Below are 22,960 nucleotides of genomic sequence, written 5' to 3'. Positions count from 1 at the left end.
GAAAATATGATTTTAAAAGTCCTCATTATTAGATAAAATGTCGAAAATATGACATGCTAAGTCATAATTATAAGATAAAATGTCGAAAATATGACATGCTAAGTCCTCATAATTAGATAAAATGTCAAAAATATGACATGCTAAGTCATAATTAAGAGATAAAATGTCGAAAATATGACATGCTAAGTCATAATTAAGAGATAAAATGTTGAAAATATGACATGCTAAGTCATAATTATAAAATAAAATGTTGTGTAACTATCCCACCTTAAAAATAAAATGTTACCGAATAAACGTCTTTATTGTAAAGGGAAACAAGTTTGTTGTCAAGTTTTATTTGTTGGCATATACTAGATGAAAGTCTTGTTATAATCCCCAGTAGCAGCAGAATGTGTGAAGGGCCCTCGGCGATCTCTGGTCCCATTCCTCCAGACCCCACGCTGTTTCCCGGATATTACAAACGCCCATCCACGGGTAAGCCTGAACCTGTGCCGTTCACTCTGTTCTGCGTGTGTGTGATGGTTCCTCTGATCTCTCTGTTGTCTTGAAGCTCGTGGTCGGCTGGAGGGCAATGATCAGAGTGGCTCGTCTCCTCTTCTAAAGGGCCCGTTGGCACCGGACCCTGTGCTCTACCCCGGGTGCTACAGCGCCCGCTTCTCCCCTCGACCCCGCATCGGTGCCAACGCTGTTCACATCCTGGAGAGAGGGCAGAGGGGGGTTGTGGGAAACCTGCTGAGACTGGAGGGAGTGGCGCTGAACCCCAGTCCAGCCAAACCTAGTGAGATCACAATACATGTTTCTGACTAAAATGAGTTCATGTTTGAATGTTGGAGTTTCTAGAGAGCTGATGATTTATTATACACTTAAAGGGTTAGTTCACCCAAAAATGAAAATTCTGTCATTAATGACTTACCCTCATGTCGTTCGACACCCGTCAGACCTCCGTTCATCTTCAGAACACAAATGAAGATATTTTAGTGTAAATCTGATGGCTCTGAAAGGCCTCCATTGGCACAATGCACGGTTCACTCTCAAGACCCTTAAAAGTTACTAAAGACGTCGTTACAAAGTCCATCTCACTACAGTGGTTCTACAATAACTTTATGAATCGGCGAGAATAGTTTTTGTGCGCAAAAAAACCCTAAATAACGACTTACATAGTGATGACGATTTCAAAACAAGGCCTCATGAAGCTTCGAAGCGTTATGAATAAGCGAGTCGATTCAGCGGTTTGAATCGCCAAATTTCAGCAGTTTGACACGCGATCCGAATCATGATTCATTCGACTCACTGATTCATAACGCTTCGAAGCTTCATGAGGCCGTGTTTTGAAATCGTCATCACTATGTAAGTCGTTATTTAGGGTTTTTTTGCGCACAAAAACTATTCTCGCCGATTCATAAAGTTATTGTAGAGCCACTGTAGTGAGATGGACTTTGTAACGACGTCTTTAGTGCCTTTTAAGGGTCTTGAGAGTGAACCGTGCATTGAGCCAATGGAGGCCTTTCAGAGCCATCAGATTTCAACTAAAATATCTTCATTTGTGTTCTGAAGATGAACGGAGGTCTGACGGGTGTCCAACGACATGAGGGTGAGTAATTAATGACAGAATTTTCATTTTTGGGTGAACTAACCCTTTAAATTGGAACGTTTGGCATCAGGAAGAGTCTCTTCTGCTCACCAATTCTGCATTTATTTGATCAAAAATACAGTAAAACTGTGAAAAATATTACACTTTAAAACAGCTGTTCTCTAATAAGTGTCATTCATTCATTACTCCAGTCTTCAGTGTCACATTATCCTTCAGAAATCACTCTGATATGACGATTTGCTGCTCAAGAAACATTTATGATTATCATCAGTGTTGAAAACAGTTCATATTTTTGTGGAAACTGTGATAGATTTTATTTTCCCGGATTCTTTGATGAATAGAAAGTTCAGAAGAGCAGAGTTTATTTGAAATAGATTCTTATGTAACATTATACTGTCACTTTTGATCAATTTAAAGGATTAGTTCACTTTTAAATAAACTTTTGCTGATAATTTACTCACCCCCATGTCATCCAAGATGTCCATGTCTTTCTTTCTGCAGTCGAAAAGAAATTAAGGTTTTGGATGAAAACAGTCCAGGGGTTTCCTCCATATAATGGACTTCAATGGGCTCCAAACGGTTCAAGGTCCAAATGACAGTTTCAGTGCAGCTTCAAAGGGCTTTAAACGACACCAGACGATGAATAAGGGTCTTATCTAGCCAAACCATCAGTTTCTGCGAGAAACCGAGCAGTATTTATGCTATTATTTTACCTCTTAACAGATGAACGCGATCGTCTCTGAGCTCCATCATAACTTCCGGCAAGTAAGGTCAAATTTGATCGTGGTCATAGAAATATCGATAGTAGATGCCTCATTCTACTGATCCGTGCAGTTGCTAATGAGGCATCTACGTATACATCTATGACTACGCTCGTATTTTGACCTCACTTAGCGGAAGTTATGGCGGAGCTCAGAGATGATCATGTTCGTCTGATAAGAGGTAAAATAATAGCATAAATACTGCTCGGTTTCTCGCAGAAACTGATGGTTTCACTAGATAAGACCCTTATTCATCATCTGGTGTCGTTTAAAGCCCTTTGAAGCTGCACTGAAACTGTCATTTGGACCTTGAACCGTTTGGAGCCCATTGAAGTCCATTATATGGAGGAAACCCCTGGACTGTTTTCATCCAAAACCTTAATTTCTTTTCGACTGCTGAAAGAAAGACATGGACATCTTGGATGACATGGGGGTGAGTAAATTATCAGCAAAAGTTTATTTAAGTGAACTAATCCTTTAATGTGTCCTTGAAGATTAAAATTATTAATTTCTTTTTTTTTTTTTTAAAAGACCCCAGACTTCTGTCTTCTTCTCCTCTTGGTTATTTCCATCTCTTCCATGTTCTTCTTTGACAGAGCCTGTCATACGAGACTTCGGTAAAGAAAATGTGCGCAAGCTGCGTGAAGTCCAAAAGCGGTTTCGAGAGCTGGAGGCGCAGAGGGAACATGCCAAACCTGTGCCGGTTAAAGCGCTCTGGATCTCGCCGAAGTACCAGGACGTCCCGTCCAGGGTAATGGCCCAGTTACAGGTGAGCGATAGCAGTGAGTCACTCTCCATTGAGCTTCATTGGTAGTTTGATATTAGACAGTTAATGCAGAGAAACAAAACATCCACAGAGTCTAAACAATTTTTTTGTCATATATGTATACATATCTACTGTACAGTATTGGTAATTAAAACTCGTTTTTGTTTATTGAAATGAAGCTGAAATAATATAAAACTTATTTGATGGGAAAACTTGTGCTTAAAAACTTTATAAATTAGAAATTTTGCCTTGACAACTAATAAAATAAGTTTAAGCTGAAGCACTGAAAATTACTAAAACAAAAAAATGAAATTAAAAACGAATACAAATGACAATAAAATTACTTAAAGGTGCAGTGCGTAATATTTATGAGCATCTATTGACAGAAATGCAAAATAATATACACAACTATGTTTTCAGTGGTGTATAAAGACTTTATAAATTACCTTAACATGAGCCGTTTTTATCTCCATGCACCGCGGGTCCCTTACAGTGAAGTTGGCATTTTGCGCCGCCATGTTTCTACGGTAGCCCTAAACGGACAAACTTGGATAATTTTAAAATTGGATAAATATCCCACATTTTCCATCGCATTTTTTAAGAAAACGTGCCGCATAATCAAGGATTTTTGCCCGCAACAATCACAAAAAAAGACGCATTTTTCTGGAAGGACTGGTTAACATATATTTTGTCTGATCTGTTTGATGTAACGATGCAAAATACACACCCAATCAGGGTCCAAAACGCTTTGAGATTTTCAGCCACATTTGGAGGTGGTCAAAACTATTTTTGAGCACATTGTGTTAGAGATATAAACCGTCCTGATGTGTCCTGGATAAGAGTGAAGGGCCTGTCAGTCAACAGTGTCAGTAAAGCTGCGTCTCTGACTCTGTGTGTGTAGGAGACGAGCCCCTCGAAGAAAGCCGAGTGTCAGAAGTTCCTGAAGGCTCATTCGCAGTGTGGCGCTGGAGGCCGACCGCCGCTCCGCCGCTCAGAGAGCGGGCCGTCAATATCAGCCACCGACGCTGATGCAGGAGACGCCGACTCTGAAGTACATACTCAGATCAGATTCAACTCAAACATAAAGCACTGTATTCGTCCTCGACTGTATAGCGTGAGAGTTTGTAATATGTAGAGTTCCTTTGGGGCAGTCGTGGCCTAATGGTCATAGAGTCGGACTTTAAGAGATAGTTCACCCAAAAATATGAAAATCCCCCCATGATTTACTCACCCTCAAGTCATCCTAGGTGTGTATGACATTCTTCTTTCAGACGAACACAATCAGAGTTATATTAAAAAAGTCCAGGATAATCCAAGCTTTATAATGGCAGCCCAAAAATTGAAGCCCCAAAAAGTGCATCCATCCATTATAAAAGTGCTCCTCATGGCTCAGGGGGTTAATAAAGACCTTCTGAATTGAATCGATGAGTTTGTGTAAGAAAAATATCCATATTTAACACGTTATAAAGTAAAATATCTAGCTTTCAGCGTTCCGCCTTCCGTATTCAACTTACAAAGAAAGTGTAACATATGACGCGACATGACGTCGGACAAGCGTTTGAACTGCGAGAGGCGTTACACTTTCTGTGTAAGATGAATACGGAAGGCGGTCCGCCGGAAGCTAGATATTTTACTTTATAAGCGTGATAACTTAAATATGGATACTTTTCTTACACAAACGCATCTCTTCACTTCAGAAGGCCTTAATTTACCCCCACCCCTACTTTTATGATGGATAGATGCACTTTTATGATGGACAGATGCACTTTTATGATGGACAGATGCACTTTTATGATGGATGGATGCACTTTTATGATGGACAGATGCACTTTTATGATGGATGGATGCACTTTTATGATGGATGGATGCACTTTTATGATGGACAGATGCACTTTTATGATGGATAGATGCACTTTTATGATGGATAGATACACTTTTATGATGGATAGATGCACTTTTATGATGGATAGATGCACTTTTATGATGGATAGATACACTTTTATGATGGATAGATGCACTTTTATGATGGATGGATGCACTTTTATGATGGACAGATGCACTTTTATGATGGATGGATGCACTTTTATGATGGATGGATGCACTTTTATGATGGACAGATGCACTTTTATGATGGATAGATGCACTTTTATGATGGATAGATGCACTTTTATGATGGACAGATGCACTTTTATGATGGATAGATGCACTTTTATGATGGATAGATGCACTTTTATGATGGATGGATGCACTTTTATGATGGATAGATGCACTTTTATGATGGATAGATGCACTTTTATGATGGATGGATGCACTTTTATGATAGATAGATAGATGCACTTTTATGATAGATAGATGCACTTTTATGATAGATAGATGCACTTTTATGATGGATAGATGCACTTTTATGATGGATGGATGCACTTTTATGATGGATAGATGCACTTTTATGATGGATAGATGCACTTTTATGATGGATGGATGCACTTTTATGATAGATAGATAGATGCACTTTTATGATAGATAGATGCACTTTTATGATAGATAGATGCACTTTTATGATGGATAGATGCACTTGATGGATGCACTTTTATGATGATAGATGCACTTTTATGATGGATAGATGCACTTTTACGATAGATAGATGCACTTTTATGATGGATAGATGCACCTTTATGATAGATAGATGCACTTTTATGATGGATAGATGCACTTTTATGATGGATAGATACACTTTTATGATGGATAGATGCACTTTTATGATGGATGGATGCACTTTTATGATGGATAGATACACTTTTATGATGGACAGATGCACTTTTATGATGGATAGATGCACTTTTATGGACTTAAAACAGAAACAGTCATTCACTGCCATTATAAAGCTTGGAAGAGCCAGGACACTTTTAATATAACTCTGATTGTGTTTGTCTGACAGAAGAATGTCATACACACCTAGGATGACTTGAGGGTGAGTAAATCATGGGGTAATTTTCACTTTTGGGTGAACTACCCCTTTAAAGTCGCAGATTCGAGTCTCAATACTTGTGTGTGTTAACGGTTTGCAGTGTTTGTGTGTGTGTGTGTGTGTGTGTGTGTGTGTGTGTGTGTGTGTGTGTGTGTGTGTGTCCACTACTCACTGCTCCTAAAGTGTGTGCACTAACTTATATGAGTTAAATGCAGAGGACAAATTCCAAGTATGTGTTGGCTTCACTTCACTTCACCTCTCTCTGTTTGTGTGTGTGTAGATGCACGTGAGAGGACACACGGTGGACTTTGTGAGTCACAACGCTCGTGCCGCGAGAAAGACGAACATGCGGAGATCTCAGTCCTTACAGAACCTCCGAGACAAAACCCCACCCAGCGCCGTCAAGGGCAAAGTGCCAGAATAGTGAGTCTCTGATTTACACTAGCATTGTGTTTGTGTTTTTATGTCTCACCAAGGCTGTAATTATTTGATCAAAAATACAGTAAAACATGGAGGGTGTAAAACATCTGTTTTCTATGTGAATATATAGTAAAGTGTAATTTATATCCCGTGATCAAAGCTGAATTTATCATCATTACTCCAGTCTTCAGTGTCACATGACCCTTCAGAAATCATTCTCATATGAGGATTTGCTGCTCAAGAAACATTTATGATTATTATCATAAGTGTTGAAAACAGTGCATATTTGTTTGTGATGCATTTTTTCAGGATTCTTTGATGAATATAAAGTTAAAAAAAAAAGTTTATTTGAAATAGAATCTTTTATAAGATTATAAATGTCTTACTGTCACTTTTGATCAATTTAATTTATCCTTGATCAACCCCAAACTTTTGAACATTAGTATATAATCTCATTATTCTCAGGGGTGGCTCCTATTACTGTAATACAGTATTGAGAATCTTTGTTTATTAAAATTAGCATAAATACAGTTTCTCAATGCAATGTAGAATTTGTACTGTTTACACCCATTTTTTTGGCTTGCTGTGCACTGTACATACCGTACTTACTGTACTTAATGCATTGATTTGGGTTAACCCTCTGGTGCTCTTCGGTCATTTCTGACCAGAAAAGTTTCTGTTTTGAAATTTAAAAAATCACAGCTTCATTGGAATGATATGAAACTTGGTGACTTTTCTAGCATTAGGTATGTAAACACAAAAAAAAATGGGGGTCATGATCCGAGCTTGCTAATTGGTTGTAAAAAAAAAAAAGTAGTGTTCATTGTCTTCGGTCATAAATTTTCGGCAAAAACACAAAAATTCTCAGAATATTTGTGTGTACAATCTACTAATCGGCCACGATGCTGAAAAAAAGTACACAGCAGTGAAGGTGTGACACTCTAAAACATCAAGAGTGTGATATTGACACATCCACTCACACACACACGCACACACACACACCTATGAAAAACTGAACCTATGAACCACATTTTTTTAATTTTGAATTCAAACAGCTTCACCAGAATGATATGAAACTTGGTGACTTTTCTAGCATTAGGGATGTAAACACACGAAAAAATTGAGGGCATGATTCGAGCATGCTAATTGGTCGTAAAAAAAATACTCCCACTTGTGCTCTTCGGTCAAAAATGACACCATAGGAAATGAATGGGAAATCTGCAAAAACACAAATTCACAGAAAAAAAATCTATATTTCTAACAAAAAAAAAATCTAAAACTTTGAGATTTTTTGAATATATATTCAAATCCATTTTTAAAAAAATCATTAAATGTGTTTAAAACAGAACTAGGGAATTCTCAAGCCTCTCCATGGAGACCTCTAGTGGTTACACACATGGGTGCATGATTTCTTAAATAATTCCTGAAGAGGGCGCTAATCTGCCTTCAAAAAAATTTATTTTGAAGGCCTAGTCTCTATTTTAACCTGAAATACTGCAATAATTAAAAAAAAAATTGTATAATTTTCAATGGCAAAAATAGACCATAATTATTGCATAAATATTAAAAAATACAATCAAATCATCTCAAAATACAAAATTAAAAAGAAAAAATATTATTGAATAAAAATAAATTGCATTGGTTTTAACTGGGGTTTAACTGGGGTGGAGGAAGATTCATTTTTAGGTGTCCGGTCACTTATGACTGGGAAGACAACCAATGCAACCCCTAAACGAAGAGCACCAGAGGGTTAAACATTGACTTTCTCTCATTTTGTTTGCTAGTCTGGAGCAGAGGAAGGTGCAGTGGAAAAAAGAGGAGGAGGAGAGGAGGAGAAACACTCCCGATCCCTCCATTCCCGCCGGACACACTCAGATGTCTGAGAGAAAGAGGCAGGAGACCCTGCAGTCGCTCAGAGAAAGTACGTCTTCATCCGCAGTGTCGGATTCCACCTTTGGCTTGTCATTATTTCTGACCTGTGTGTGTGTGTGTGTGTGTGTGTGTGTGTGTGTGTGTGTGTGTGTGTGTGTGTGTGTGTGTGTGTGTGTGTGTGTGTGTGTGTGTGTGTGTGTGTGTGTGTGTAGCTCACAGGTCTCTGGTCAGTGAGCTGCTGGCTCTCCCGGTGAACACAGACACTCTGAGCCTCCGCTCTCGCCGCGCCGGACTCGATCAGCGGCTCTCAGAAGTCGAGGAGGCCATCAAGATCTTCTCCCGTGATAAAGTCTATGTGAAAGTCGACTCTTAGACACAACACTCACATATTCATATTCATATATTCCTGCAGCAGGTCTTCTGTTTCCTGAGTCTGAACGCATGACACTGTACAGCTGAGATTACTAAATATTACACATATTAGTGGCAGAAGTCTTTGATTTCTTTTGTGCTGTCATTTCTGTATTCATGCGCTGGTAAATGATACTTATGAGATTAACAAGTCATAATTATGAGATAAAAGGTTGACATTATGTCATAAAAAGTTGAAATTACGAGAATAGTCACAATTATGAGTTATGACTTACAAATTATCTCATATTTTTTACTTTTTTTAACTTCATAATTATTAGGTAATATATCATATTTTTTTCTTTTTATCTTAATTATGACTGTAATATTATGATTTTTTAATCTGATAAATTTGACAGTGTATTTCGTAATTATCAGTTAATATATCATAATCTTGCCTTTTTATCTCATAATTTTGGCAGTTTATTTCATAATTATGAGTTAAACTATAATTTTGACTATTTATCTCATAATTATGACTATATAATAAATATGGTTTTTAATCTCATAATTTTGACTATTTCTTAATTATGAGTTAAACAATAATTTGTATTATTTATCTTAAAATTATGACTATATAATAAATATGATTTTTAATCTCATAATTATGAAACAGTCAAAATTATGAGATTAAAAATTATATTTATTATAGTCATAATTTTAAGATAAATAATACAAATTATTGTTTAACTCATAATTATGAAATAGTCAAAAAGTTAATATATCCTGATTTAGAACTTTTATCTCATAAAATAATTATGATTTTTTAAATCTCATAATTTTAACTGTTTATTTCATGATTATGAGTTAATATATCGTCATTTCTACTATTTATCTCATAATTCTGGCTTTATGGAATAATAATTATTTTTTACATTTCATAATTCTATTTCATAATGAGTTAATGTATTATAATGTTTTACTTTTTATCATAATTATGACTGTAATATTATGATTTTTTTAATCTGATAATTTTGACTGTGTATTTCATAATTATCAGTTAATATATCATAATCTTGCCTTTTTATCTCATAATTTTGGCAGTTTATTTCATACATATGAGTTAAACTATCATTTTGACTATTTCTCTTATAATTATGACCATGGAATAATTATGTTTTTTTATATCTTATAATTTTGACTGTTTATTTCATGATTATGAGTTAATATATAATAATTTCCACTTTTTATCTCATAATTCTGGCTTTATGGAATAATTATGATTTTTTCTATTTAATAATTATTAGTTAATATATCATAATGTTGCATTTTTTTCTCATAATTAGGACATCATGGAATAATTATGTTTTTTTATATATCTCATAATTTGTACTGTTTATTTCATAACTATGAGTTAATATATCATAATTGTGACTTTTTATCTCATAATTATGGCTTTGTCATAACTATGATTTTTTTTTAAATATCATAATTCTGACTATTTCATAATTATTAGTTAATATATCATAATTGTGACTTTATCTCATAATTATGGCTATTTTTATAATTATGAGGTAATATATTGAAATACTTACTTTTTATAATCTCATAATTTTTACCATTTATCTCAAAATTACAATTTAGTATGTCATAATTTTGACCTTTTATGTAATAATTGACCTTTTATGTCATAATTGTCATTTACCAACGCATGATTAATTGATATTTTTTCTTATGTGGTGAAAATTGTTTTCCATAATATTCTGTGGATTTGTTTGACCGTTCAGAATTGTTTGTAAATGAGGAAATTTTACATTTATACTGTAATCAAAGTATTTCCGCTGCCATGTACAGTAACAGTCGATGAATGTCTACTATGGCAAGGTGCTGACCTTCAAATGAAGTCTTTTAGTACGCTATTAACTCTGCTTTCTTTTCAATAGTTTTGATGTGTCATTGAAATGAATTTGAGTTTTGACTGTAATAATATCACATTACACATGAACTCAGAAACTCAGTTCATAGCCACAGTCTTTGTACATCAGATAAATAATACACCGTGTTTGATTTAACATGCACATGTTCCATAAAGTGGCCCAAAATATGTTTGCATCAAACTTCTGAATGTCATTATTACAATACAAAAACAATGTATATGCATATTGTCATTTATTCAACTGGTGTTGCAGTCAATTCACATATATTTTTGGTCATTTAAAACCATCTTTTGTTCATTGAAAGGTGTGATTATGCTATATTTCTCAATGATAAATTCAGAAAATGTGTGTAAATTGAGCGTTTGATGCCAGTGTGGGCGTGTCCGTTTTATAAATATAAAATGAAGCCCTCTGATTGGGCGACGTGTGCGTAACGGGAGGGGCGTCTCCAAGCCCCGCCCTCCATCTTGCGTGGCTCCAGCGCTAATGCTAATGCTAAGGCTTTGTCCTGTAGTGTTGAACTCAGCTGTTGTCTTGGATGGTACAAAGTCAAAATAAACACATTTATTCATACATATCATAAACCACTCTCAACTATGAGCAAACGGAAAGCGCCACAAGAAACCCTGAACGAAGGGATCACAGATTTCCTCATAGGTGAGTTTTGTTGTGACAGCTCAGGTTAGCATGTGGCTAAGCTAACTGGACCTTTAAATGCCGAATGAATGGAAATAGATCGGTTTTGTTGGTATAAAGTCCGTTTAAAACAAGAAACCTCACATTAGTGGGATATAAGTCATGGCTTTACACCTGAGTGGAAATAAAACATGTAATACATGCTATAAAGGGTAGAGTTGCAAGATTAATGCTCCACTACAAAAGGACAAAGTGTGCATATTAATTTTTACAAAACAATATATGTAATACTAAATATTATTATTATTGTTAGTATTTAATATGTTTTAATCACCCAGCAATCATCTGATTCCCCTGAATGTTTTGTTTGTTTATTTGACTTGTTTATTCCACATTATTGTTTATTAATGTGAAATATCATTTTATAATAAGATTTTGCAGCTAATACACTGAGGTAAACTCATTTTTTGCTTCAGAGTTAGCCAATTATGAGAGAAATGTCAACAGAGCCATCCATAAATACAATGCTTACAGGTGAGATTTTTGTCTAATAATGTAAGATATGATATCATAACTAGACATATGACATATGTAACCCATATTTCTCCCCTGTCTGGTGTTTTGTGTTCAGAAAAGCAGCGTCTGTGATCGCCAAATACCCACAAAAGATCAAAAGTGGGACAGAAGCAAAGAAACTGGTACAGATTGTGTTTTTATAGCGTCAGTGTCCTGAAAAGTACTTGTTGGTTGACATTTGATTTGATGAAAAATTGCTTTTTTTCCTCTCAGGATGGAGTTGGTGCAAAGATAGCAGAGAAAATTGATGAGTTTTTATCGACAGGAAAACTGCGCAAGCTGGAAAAGGTACTTTCATTTTGGATTTGATATATATATATAATATGGATCAGTATAGATTGTGACATGTTTGTCCTGTAGATTCGTAATGACGACACAAGCTCCTCCATCACCTTCTTGACCAGAGTGACTGGGATCGGGTACGACGCTCTTGATTTCAGATTTCAGAGTCACAATAACATCAGTGTTGTGTGTACCTCACTTCACACTCTTTCTCTCTGTATTTAGTCCTGCTGCGGCCAGGAAGTTTTATGATGAGGGTGTCAGGAACTTGGAAGGTTTGTATGCGTCGTCATTTCCAGAACTGTGCTCATATAATGTCACCTGTGTGTTTTAATTCTCATCTGATGTTTTAGATCTGAAGAAGATCGAACACAAACTTAACCACCATCAGCAGATCGGATTAAAGTAAGTCTCGATCATCCTCATCCGAGGGACCCCCATCATAACATCTCATAATTATGAGTTAATGTATTATATTTGTGACTTTCTATCTCATCGTTATCACTGTATGTAATAATTATTAATTATTATTATTAATTATTAATTACGTCCTGAAGAGGGCGCTAATCTGCCTTCAAAAAAATTTATTTTGAAGGCCTAGTCTCTATTTTAACCTGAAATACTGCAATAACATTTAAAAAAAAAAATTGGTATAATTTTCAATGGCAAAAATAGACCATAATTATTGTATGAATATTAAAAAAAATACAATCAAATAATCCGAAAATACAAAATTAAAAAGAAAAAATATTATTGAAGAAAAATAAATTGCATTGGTTTTACTGGGGTGGAGGAAGTTTCATAATAATTATTAATAATTTTAGACTTTATTTCATAATTATGAGTTAGTATATGATAATTCTGACATTTTATCTTCTAATTATCACTATGTAATAATTATTATATTTAATCTCATCATTTTGACAGTTTATTTCATAGTTATGAGTTAATATATTATATTTTTGACCTTCTATCTCATAATTATGACTGTTTATTTCATAATTATGAGTTAATATATTATATTTTTGACTTTCTATCTCTTTATGTAATAATAATTGCAGTATGTTTTAAATCTCATAATTTTGACTGTGTATTTCATGGTTATGAGTTAATTTAACATAATTATGACTTTTTATCTTATAATTTTATGTAATAATTATGATTTAATCTCGTAATTTTGACTGTTTTTTGATAACTATGCGTTAATATAACATAATTTTTTACTTATCTCAAAATTATCATTGTGTAATAATTATGATTTTATCTCGTAATTTTGACTGTTTATTTAATAACCATGAGTTAATATAACATAATTATGACTTTGTATCTTTTAATTATTTTTCATGTAATAAATATGATTTTAATCTCGTAATTTTGACTGTTTATTTAATAACCATGAGTTAATATAACATAATTATGACTTTTTATCTTATAATTATCATTTTATGTAATAATTATGATTTTAATCTCGTTATTTTGACTGTTTATTTAATAACTATGCATTATGATTTTTAATCTCATAATTGACTTATAATTATATTTAGTATATTATTCAAAAAATTAGTTTCTATTCTACTGTATTGTGTATTATTTTAATCATTACTTTAATACATTTTATATTTATTTTTTGTTTTTTGTTTCAATTAAATTATTTATTTAATGTATTTACTTTATAAATATATTGTAACCAATTTAGTTGTTTATTGAGAGCTTTTAAATAAAAAATAGAAAATGTTATAAATAATATTTTTCTCTAAGCCTCTGATCTATAGGACACATCATTATTTTGTGAATTTCTCATGCATTTTCATGTATTTCTCATGAATGTATTCTGGTCTTTATTGATGATATTTTTACGCATCTCTTAAAGGTACTTTGATGAATTTGAGAAGAGAATCCCTCGTGCGGAAATGCAGAAAATGGAGGTTGGGCTTTTTTTCCCGATGTGTATCATTGAAGCACATTTGTAAAGTCTCACTGTCCTGATGTTGTCACTGACGTTTGCAGACTCTGATCCTCAAAGAGCTGGATCTGGTGGAACCCGTGTACATCGGCACCATCTGCGGCAGCTACAGAAGAGGTGAGGATCCTTCTCATCCACACATTTCACACCAGTAATCGTCTAAATGTGCCATAACCGTATTGGTCCATGTTCAGGAGCGGAGTCGAGTGGTGATATTGATATACTGCTGACCCATCCGGACTACACCTCTCAGTCTGAGAAACAGGTAAACGGACCGTTTTAAAGACTGGAGGATTTAAAGCATGAAGGGTTTTTGCTGACTCCTGCTGTGGTTCTGTCCTGCAGCCGAAGCTCCTTCACGCTGTCGTGGATCATCTGGAGTCCATCGGCTTCATCACCGACACGCTGTCTAAAGGAGACACCAAGTTTATGGTGAGCCTCCGTCCGTCTCAGTCCGTCTCTCAAACAGTGTTGGGGAAAGTTACTTTGAGAAGTAATGCAATACAATATTGAGTTACTCCTTTAAAAAGTAACTAATTGACCTATCGGTAAGCCCCGCCCCCCTTAGTTACTGTTGCTAACTCGGACAAACAAATGGAGTTGCTACAATGACAGCTGTCAGTGTGAAAACATTATCCCAAGATGTTTTTGGACACAGAATGTAGCGTATATCCCGTCCGAATGATGGCCAAACTTTACTGTTGGTTTATCAAGTTTATTATGTCCTTTTTCACTCCAAAAAATCATCGTAAGAGCTGAACAAACAAAGCATAAGGAGTGCGCATTAACGTCTCATTTACAAACTAACGTTATCTCTCTCCGTTGCATTACCATTAACATACACAGCAAATTACACAAAAACACTCGTACAACTAACAGTAAACAAACATACACACAGAGCTTATGCCTTTTCGGGGGTGCAGTTAATAACTGGTAAACTTTGTATCTGCAAAACAACTCCGATAAACTGCATGCAAGCTCTTCCTTTACTACCCGGAGACTATAATACCCATCAAAATAGAAGTTCTCCTTAGTAGGACAGATAACGTACACCTTAAGCATATCTAAAATTAAATTAATTTACCTATAACCAGTTTAATATGGAGAGACACTGAAATGTAGACCTTCGTGTTTTTGACCTACAGTGTTAACTTACATGATGTGAGAACAGTTAGTTATTTCGGTTTGTATGTTAGCAGGGACTTTAATCGTAACTTAACGAGAGTTTGACAAACAGAAAATTCTCTCAGGATACCTGGAATGAGTGTTACAGTACCTCAGGCACGACATTTTAGCATTTTTGTAGCATAAACACTATCAAATCGATGAGAGCATCGGATTTTCCAATGTTTCTCTATGGCGCTGAAACCTAAAGATGTCCGAGTTCCGGTCCTAGCGCAACTGATACTCAACTGCTATTGGCTCATCTGCGTTCGAGGGGAGGGGCTTACCGATAGGTCAATTACGTTACTTTTTAAAGGTCCTGTTCTTCGTGATCCCATTTTTCAAACTTTAGTTAGTGTGTAATGTTGCTGTTAGAGCATAAATAATACCTGTAAAATTATAAAGCTCAAAGTTCAATGCCAAGCGAGATATTTTATTTAACAGAAGTTCCCTTTCAAAGCCTACAGCGAACGGCTGGTTTGGACTACATCCCTGTACTTCCTGCTTTAATGACGTCAGTAGAACAGTTTGTCGACTAAACTCCGCCCACAAGAATACGCGAAAAAGGGGGCGTGGTCTTGTTGCTCCCTCGTGGAGAAGAGGAAGTGTTGCGTTCGGTTCGGTTCGGTTGCGTTTGTCGCCATGTCGTTCAGACGCTGTTATTTTCATTCCGGAGTCAAATCACCTTTGTTTGACCTTCAGGGGCTGTAGTTTGAGCGCGTTCATCTCCCCGTTATGGTGAGAGGCGTGACCTTTCCGGTAACGTGCCCTAAGCTGCTGTCGAATCACAACACGGGAACCGCTGGCACAATCAGAACTCGTTACGTGTTTCTGAAGGAGGGACTTCATAGAACGAGGAAATTCTCAGGCCGTTTTGAGGACAGTGAAAACAGCGGTATACAGATAAGTACATTGTGTGAAAAATACTGTGTTTTTTTACACATGAAACATGAACACTTGTTATATTGCACACTGTAAACACAATTAAAGCTTCAAAAAAACACGAAAAACGGGACCTTTAAGAAAAGTAATGCGTTGCGTTACTTTTGCGTTACTTTTGCGTTACTTTTTCTCACCTGGGGCCTCATTTATAAATGTTGAGTACGCACAAAAGAAGGCGTACGCCGCTCTCTACGCAATAATTGGTATTTATAAAAAGCAAACTTGACGGGAAAATGTGCGGTCCTTCACGCAAGCTCTGACCCAGGCGTACGCACAAAAACGGGTGAAATGAGAAATGGCGACACCGTCGGCAGATGAAGAAACACGTGAAACTGTAGAACGTTGTGTAAAAGAAATGGCTATACTGCCTCTCATAAATAACATGAAGACTTCACAAAGCAAGTCTTACAATTAACAGCCTACACGAACACCCGTTTGATCGATCTGCAGTGTAAAACAAACGAAAATTACAACAGAAATGCAAATTAACACATATTTGCAAAAAGAAAAGTGAAATTTGTTCTGCAGTAATATTGGCATGTTATGCAATTAATCCTCATAAATAATATGGTAAACAGAACGAAATAATGTAGCCTACAAAACTGATATTATCGTCAATGTGTCCGTCTGGCGGAGAAGATATAGATGCAATTAGATAGACAGATAGATAATTAGGGAGATATATAGATAGATAGATAAATAGATAGATAGATTTATTAATTGTCCACTGGGGAAAGTTGTTTTCATAGTAAAAATGTATTCATCAGCTACGGAATCATGGTATTCATGCATATGCCTTTAGTTTTATTTTTGATAAAATAACGTATGACGTATGTCTCAACCATTCAGAAAGCTGCAAGAAATTACATTTGCACTGAACTATTTCCCATTTCCACGTAGATAATAGGGATAGGGATTAATAGGGATTCCCCAATAATTGCCGCCAGTCTCTCATCAAGAGGGGTCCGCTCCGGTGTCCCCTCTCCCCACCCGTGGCAGACACACTCTGGCGATGGAGCGCTAGACGCTTTTTTGCCTCGACTTTGATGTCCGACCATTTCTTTTTTATTTCGGCCACGGTCCGAGGTTGTGAGGCTACAGCATTTACGGCGTCTGCAACCTTTTGCCACTCAAGTGCCTTTTTGGCATTAGTAATGCCCACACTGTGCCCTCCAAACAAAAATGTTCTCCTCTTTTCCACCTCGCCAACGATCATTGCCCTGATTTCGCAAATTATGAATATTAACTTCTGGGCGTTTCACGGACTATTTATGGGCAACTATGGACGTGACATGAAGCCGCAAAAGCTGCGCTACATCTAGAATTGATTGTGATTTATTAAGGGAAAACTGCGTAGGATGTGCGTGCGCACTGTTTTATAAATCCGAATATTTCTGTGCGCACGCACATCCTATGTTTCATCCGTACGCCACTTCTGACGCAAATCCTACGCAAAGTTTTATAAATGAGGCCCCTGGGCTGGACTTGTTTGCTTTTGTATTTTAATTTTATTTTAGTTAATATCTATTTTTGGCCAAATGTAAAGACCCTTTCACACCAAAATTGAAATAACAAGCCTCAGGCTGAAGGAAAAGCAAATTCACACGTGTACAGTAGAGGGCGCAGCTCAAACAAACCTTTTAGCTGTGCTGCTATTCTGGATAACTGAAGAATAGGACGCTGGAGAAAGCAGTTTAACACTTCACCAATAAAAACTAAAAATCTAAAATCATTTTTGCTTGTGGTTTAACTGAATCATCGAAGGTCAGCAGCAAGTACACTGGTCAATAAAGTGAGATTAAATGCATAAAAAATGTTTTATTTCAAGTTTGGAGGTTTGCATAGTATTCTGATTATGCATTTGACTGATTTTATCCATTTTGAGGACTACTGAATCTTATTTGTGCAATTGAGATTAGTAAACACATGCTCACATTTAGTCTAGAACTACAATAACCCTCGTTTTTGACACACAACGCCTCTGCACTTATGATTTTTCTCAACATTGGGACAAGAGAGCTGTCAGTCAATAAATGGGAGAACTAAGTAACTTGCATTACTTATTTGAAAAAGTAACTCCGCTATTTTTTTGTAATTTTTAAAAGTAATGCGTTACTTTACTAGTTACTTGAAAAAGTAATCTGATTACGTAACTCAAGTTACTTGTAATGCGTTACCCCCAACACTGCTCTCAAATAATACATGAATAATAAATAAATAAAGCGTGCTATTTCCTCAGGGTGTGTGTCAGCTGCAGAGAGAAGAGGAGGATGAGGAAGAGTGTTTACACCGCCGTATTGACATCAGGTTCATACTCATGATTTGCTCGTATCTGTGATTGTTTGACTCTCTTCCAGTGTTTAGTATCATTTAAATAGGATAGGATGTTCCTGTTTTCCCGGTACATTCCTCATGTCTGTCTCTCTCTCCGGTCCTGCAGGCTCATCCCTAAGGATCAGTATTACTGCGGTGTGCTGTACTTCACCGGCAGTGACATATTCAACAAGAACATGAGGACGCACGCGCTGGAGAAGGGCTTCACTCTCAACGAGTACACCATCCGTCCACTGGGCGTCACTGGTGAGACACAGTTACACTAGACTAGAAGAAAGTGCTTGGTCTCAGTCTAGGGGTGCGTCTCAATCCGCTCCCTAGTTCAGGGAATAAGTCAATGGGCTGACTCCTTGATCAGTGCCCTGACTACTGAACTAGGGAGCTGATTGAGACGCACCCTTAGACTTAGATCACCCTAATTGACTTGCTACTGGTACTCGTTCTGTCCTACGGCTGACGTCACATGACCGCTCTGACGTCACATGACCGCTCTGACGTCACATGACCGCTCTGACGTCACATGACCGCTCTGTGTCACACAGGTGTTGCTGGAGAGCCTCTGCTGGTGGACAGTGAGAAGGACATCTTTGACTACATCCAGTGGAGATACAAGGAACCAAAGGAGCGCAGCGAGTGAAACTAAGATAGAGACAAAGTTCAGCCTCAAAATATGTGTGTGATGGTAGTGTATTTTAATAGTAGAAGAGACATTTAGGGAGAGGTGTGTGTGTGTGTGTGTGTGTGTGTGTGTGTGTGTGTGTGTTAAAGGGTTAGTTCACCCAAAAATGAAAATTCTGTCATTAATTACTTACCCTCATGTCGTTCGACACCCGTCAGACCTCCGTTCATCTTCAGAACACAAATGAAGATATTTTAGTGTAAATCTGATGGCTCTGAAAGGCCTCCATTGGCTCAATGCACAGTTCACTCTCAAGACCCTTAAAAGGTACTAAAGACGTCGTTACAAAGTCCATCTCACTACAGTGGTTCTAAAATAACTTTATGAATCGGCGAGAATAGTTTTTGTGCGCAAAAAAACCCTAAATAACGACTTCTATAGTGATGACGATTTCAAAACAAGGCATCATGAAGCTTCAAAGCGTTATGAATCAGTGAGTCGAATCATGATTCGGATCGCGTGTCAAACCGTCAAACTGCTGAAATTTGGCGATTCAAACCGCTGATTCGACTCACTGATTCATAACGCTTCGAAGCTTCATGAGGCCGTGTTTTGAAATCGTCATCACTATGTAAGTCGTTTTTTTGCGCACAAAAACTATTATCGCCGATTCATAAAGTTATTTTAGAGCCACTGTAGTGAGATGGACTTTGTAACGACGTCTTTAGTACCTTTTAAGGGTCTTGAGAGTGAACCGTGCATTGTGCCAATGGAGGCCTTTCAGAGCCATCAGATTTCAACTAAAATATCTTCATTTGTGTTCTGAAGATGAACGGAGGTCTGACGGGTGTCGAACGACATGAGCGTAAGTAATTAATGACAGAATTTTCATTTTTGGGTGAACTAACCCTTTAAGTCAAAAGGTCAAGTTTCAGCTTCTTCACAGTAGTTGATGGTGCTTTTAATGTGTTGTTTTAAATCCAGAGATTTGTTTGAGTGAACTGAGACTGAGAAATGACAGTAATGCTGTTAGACTGTCATCCTCTCTTTATTTCAACACACTTAAAGAAGGAAAACAAACTGAAAATATATGAATGATGATTGTCTGTAGTTGTGTTATTTAAAGTCTTTACGATCCACTATGATGTTATGGGGATATTTTTATTTGGATAATAATCTGCCATATTATGACATGAAAGATTGTGAGAAAATTTGGGTTTTGCATTAAAATTCCCACACATCAGGTCTGGTTTCTGATTATTTATTTTCTGAATAATTGTTCTTATCAGATGATATGCAGGCTTTTTATTGAGATTACAGTGAACTGATTCTCATCACAGTCTTTATTGCAGACACTGATCTGGCTCATACTTGACGTGTGTTATTCACGTTTTTATGATGCACATTCCTCACCTTGATTTTGACGAGGTAAAGTTTCAGTTGAAGTATGTTATTGTGTAATGACACTTACTGATATGTGAGGGCTTTTACAGTGTCGTGTATCTTCTTACAGGACAGTAACATGTAGCCTATCAGCATCAGTTTTGTCTCTGGTACCTCTTCTAGTGAGCAACTGTTAATAGTGAATAGTTAACTTGACAGTGAGCAGGTTTGGAAAATGTCATGTTTTTGGTCATCCAAAGCCCTATTCGGACAGTGCACTATATAAGGGATAGGAAATGATCAGACAGTGCACTATATAGGGGATAGGAAATGACCAGACACATGATCAGACAGTGCACTAAATAGGGGATAGGAAATGACCAGACACATGATCAGATCAGTGCACTATGTGCCATTCACCATGTAGAAAATAGTAAATGTGTGAACAAGTGACCAATTTCAGTCGCAGCTTCAGCGTTTATTTAAGGGGCGGGGCTTCAGATTCTAGAGAGCATTTGATTGGACAGAAAATGTGAAGCATCTGAAAAGAATGACTTGCAGTCACAAAACCAACTGTAAAGTGTTCATGTAGGTGTCAGGTATGATGATGCACAACTTTGAACAGGATGAAGATGCGTACATTTTTCTTAAATGTTTTCAAACTGCCCTTCTGAAGCAACAGGAGACACTTACATATTTTCCGGAAGACAAATACAATTTACCTTGAGAACAAAGAATGTTGGGTGTGAATTCCTTATTTCGGTGCTCTTTGGACATAAGGGATAGTGCAACTAAAAAAACTTAAGAATTTCCCAGGCACTCAGGTAATGTACACACCATGAGGAAGGCTTGACGCTGTAACGCGTAGGTGTATTTGTCACCTGTTTTTAAATGAATACTGCCATGATATATTAAAGGATTTTTTAATTCTTTCTACATTACCCGAGTAATTCTTCAATTTTTTGACAATTTACCTTGATCTTCAAATACAATAAGTTTTCACCCCCGGCTCGTTGTGTTTCCTTCCTACCCTACAGTATCACATTTATTAAACTGTAATGTGTTGGTTTTCTAAGGTCTATATATCAATATCATCATGATCAAAGCTTTGCTGATAAACCTGTCACACACACTCTCCTCCAGTCCTTCTGTCTCTGATTGATACACACTCTTTTATCAAGTAAAAGTCTTTTAGTGTAACTGTACAAACCTTCAGCTCGTGCTTCACGTGTGTTTCTGCTGTCAAATCTCACCTGATTATTATCAAGGAAACGTAAGAATAACTTTGATATTGTTAGTAATATTTCAAGATGAACACAACTTTTTTTTTTTTTGTAAAATCATAATAGTCTATTAGTCTCACATATGATCATCAGGCTTTGATGAAGGTTTATTTGTTCATCTCTCAATCATCATTGTATTACATTATATGAGTGAGGCTCTTCAGGTCGCTGTTCTGGCTGTGAATATGTATGATAACACGGACATTGCATCCTACATCTCAATGGTTGGTTCTCTAGAGTTTTGCTGAGAGACTGGAGTGTCTTAGTGAAATGCAGTTGTTTTAGTGTTGAGAAAATGTGCTGTTTTTTCTTCTTCTCATGAGCTTGATGGTGGAGATTGAGTGTTTTTGTTGATGTGAGTTTACTGTCTTTCCTTACAGGAATTAAGTGAAGGCATGGGGGCTCCTGGCACTGCATTGTGGGAAACTGTGGTAGGCCTGGTCTTTGGAGCAATGGAGGGCCAAGCTCCACATCCCAAAAAAAAATTCTCCAGGGGAAATTTGCATGGCGGCCGTGGCATGGGGAGGCTCTGGTGTAGCGGGGCTGAGGGCTCAGGCGTGGCGGCCATCTTGGCTGAGGGCTCAGGCGTGGCGGCAATCTTGGCTGAGGGCTCAGGTGTTGAGGCCATCTTGGTTGAGGGCTCAGGTGTAGCATCCATCTTGGCTGACGGCTCAGGCATGGCGGTCATCTAGGCTGAGGTCTCAGGTGTTGAGGCCATCTTGGCTGAGGGCTCAGGTGTATGGCCATCTTGGCTGAGGGCTCAGGTGTAGCGGCCATCTTGGCTGAGGGCTCAGGTGTAGCGGCCATCTTGGCTGAGGGCTCAGGTGTAGCGGCCATCTTGGCTGAGGGCTCAGGTGTTGAGGCCATCTTGGCTGAGGGCTCAGGTGTTGAGGCCATCTTGGCTGAGGGCTCAGGTGTTGAGGCCATCTTGGGTGTTGAGGCCATCTTGGCTGAGGGCTCAGGTGTTGAGGCCATCTTGGCTGAGGGCTCAGGTGTTGAGGCCATCTTGGGTGTTGAGGCCATCTTGGCTGAGGGCTCAGGTGTTGAGGCCATCTTGGGTGTTGAGGCCAATTTGGCTGAGGGCTCAGGTGTTGAGGCCATCTTGGGTGTTGAGG

General features: G+C 37.2%; 2 protein-coding genes across 2 annotated transcripts; both read left to right on the top strand.

Annotated features, from left to right (window-relative positions):
* Positions 1-389: 389 nt before the first annotated feature.
* enkd1 (enkurin domain containing 1) lies at positions 390-8,748 on the top strand (the record flags this gene model as incomplete). The annotated part of the gene is made up of 7 exons (XM_079827470.1): positions 390-474; positions 551-778; positions 2,949-3,121; positions 4,020-4,169; positions 6,364-6,506; positions 8,288-8,424; positions 8,588-8,748. The coding sequence occupies 7 exons, from the start codon at positions 390-392 to the stop codon at positions 8,746-8,748; spliced, it is 1,077 nt and encodes a 358-aa protein (XP_079683596.1).
* A 2,392-nt stretch (positions 8,749-11,140) lies between these two features.
* polb (polymerase (DNA directed), beta) lies at positions 11,141-20,421 on the top strand. Its single transcript, XM_079827468.1, has 14 exons — positions 11,141-11,320; positions 11,776-11,833; positions 11,931-11,997; positions 12,089-12,163; positions 12,236-12,294; positions 12,383-12,432; positions 12,511-12,562; positions 14,028-14,082; positions 14,165-14,237; positions 14,315-14,385; positions 14,466-14,552; positions 18,466-18,533; positions 18,667-18,806; positions 19,103-20,421. Exons 1-14 carry the CDS (start codon positions 11,260-11,262, stop codon positions 19,195-19,197), a joined length of 1,011 nt encoding a protein of 336 aa, XP_079683594.1. The 5' UTR covers positions 11,141-11,259; the 3' UTR covers positions 19,198-20,421.
* Positions 20,422-22,960: the final 2,539 nt, after the last annotated feature.

Source organism: Gobio gobio (genome assembly GCF_949357685.1).
Source record: "Gobio gobio genome assembly, chromosome: 10".
Taxonomy (NCBI): domain Eukaryota; kingdom Metazoa; phylum Chordata; class Actinopteri; order Cypriniformes; family Gobionidae; genus Gobio; species Gobio gobio.
The sequence above is the reverse complement of the archived record's forward strand: the minus strand, read 5'-3'. Positions and strand labels throughout refer to the sequence as shown.

Bases quoted from the DNA above. Each gene is read 5' to 3' on its own strand.
- polb (XM_079827468.1), top strand. From the start codon at position 11,260: ATGAGCAAACGGAAAGCGCCACAAGAAACCCTGAACGAAGGGATCACA. The intron at 11,321-11,775 runs GTGAGTTTTGTT...TTTTTGCTTCAG, and splicing joins GATCACAGATTTCCTCATAG to AGTTAGCCAATTATGAGAGA. The intron at 12,433-12,510 runs GTTTGTATGCGT...CTGATGTTTTAG, and splicing joins GGGTGTCAGGAACTTGGAAG to ATCTGAAGAAGATCGAACAC.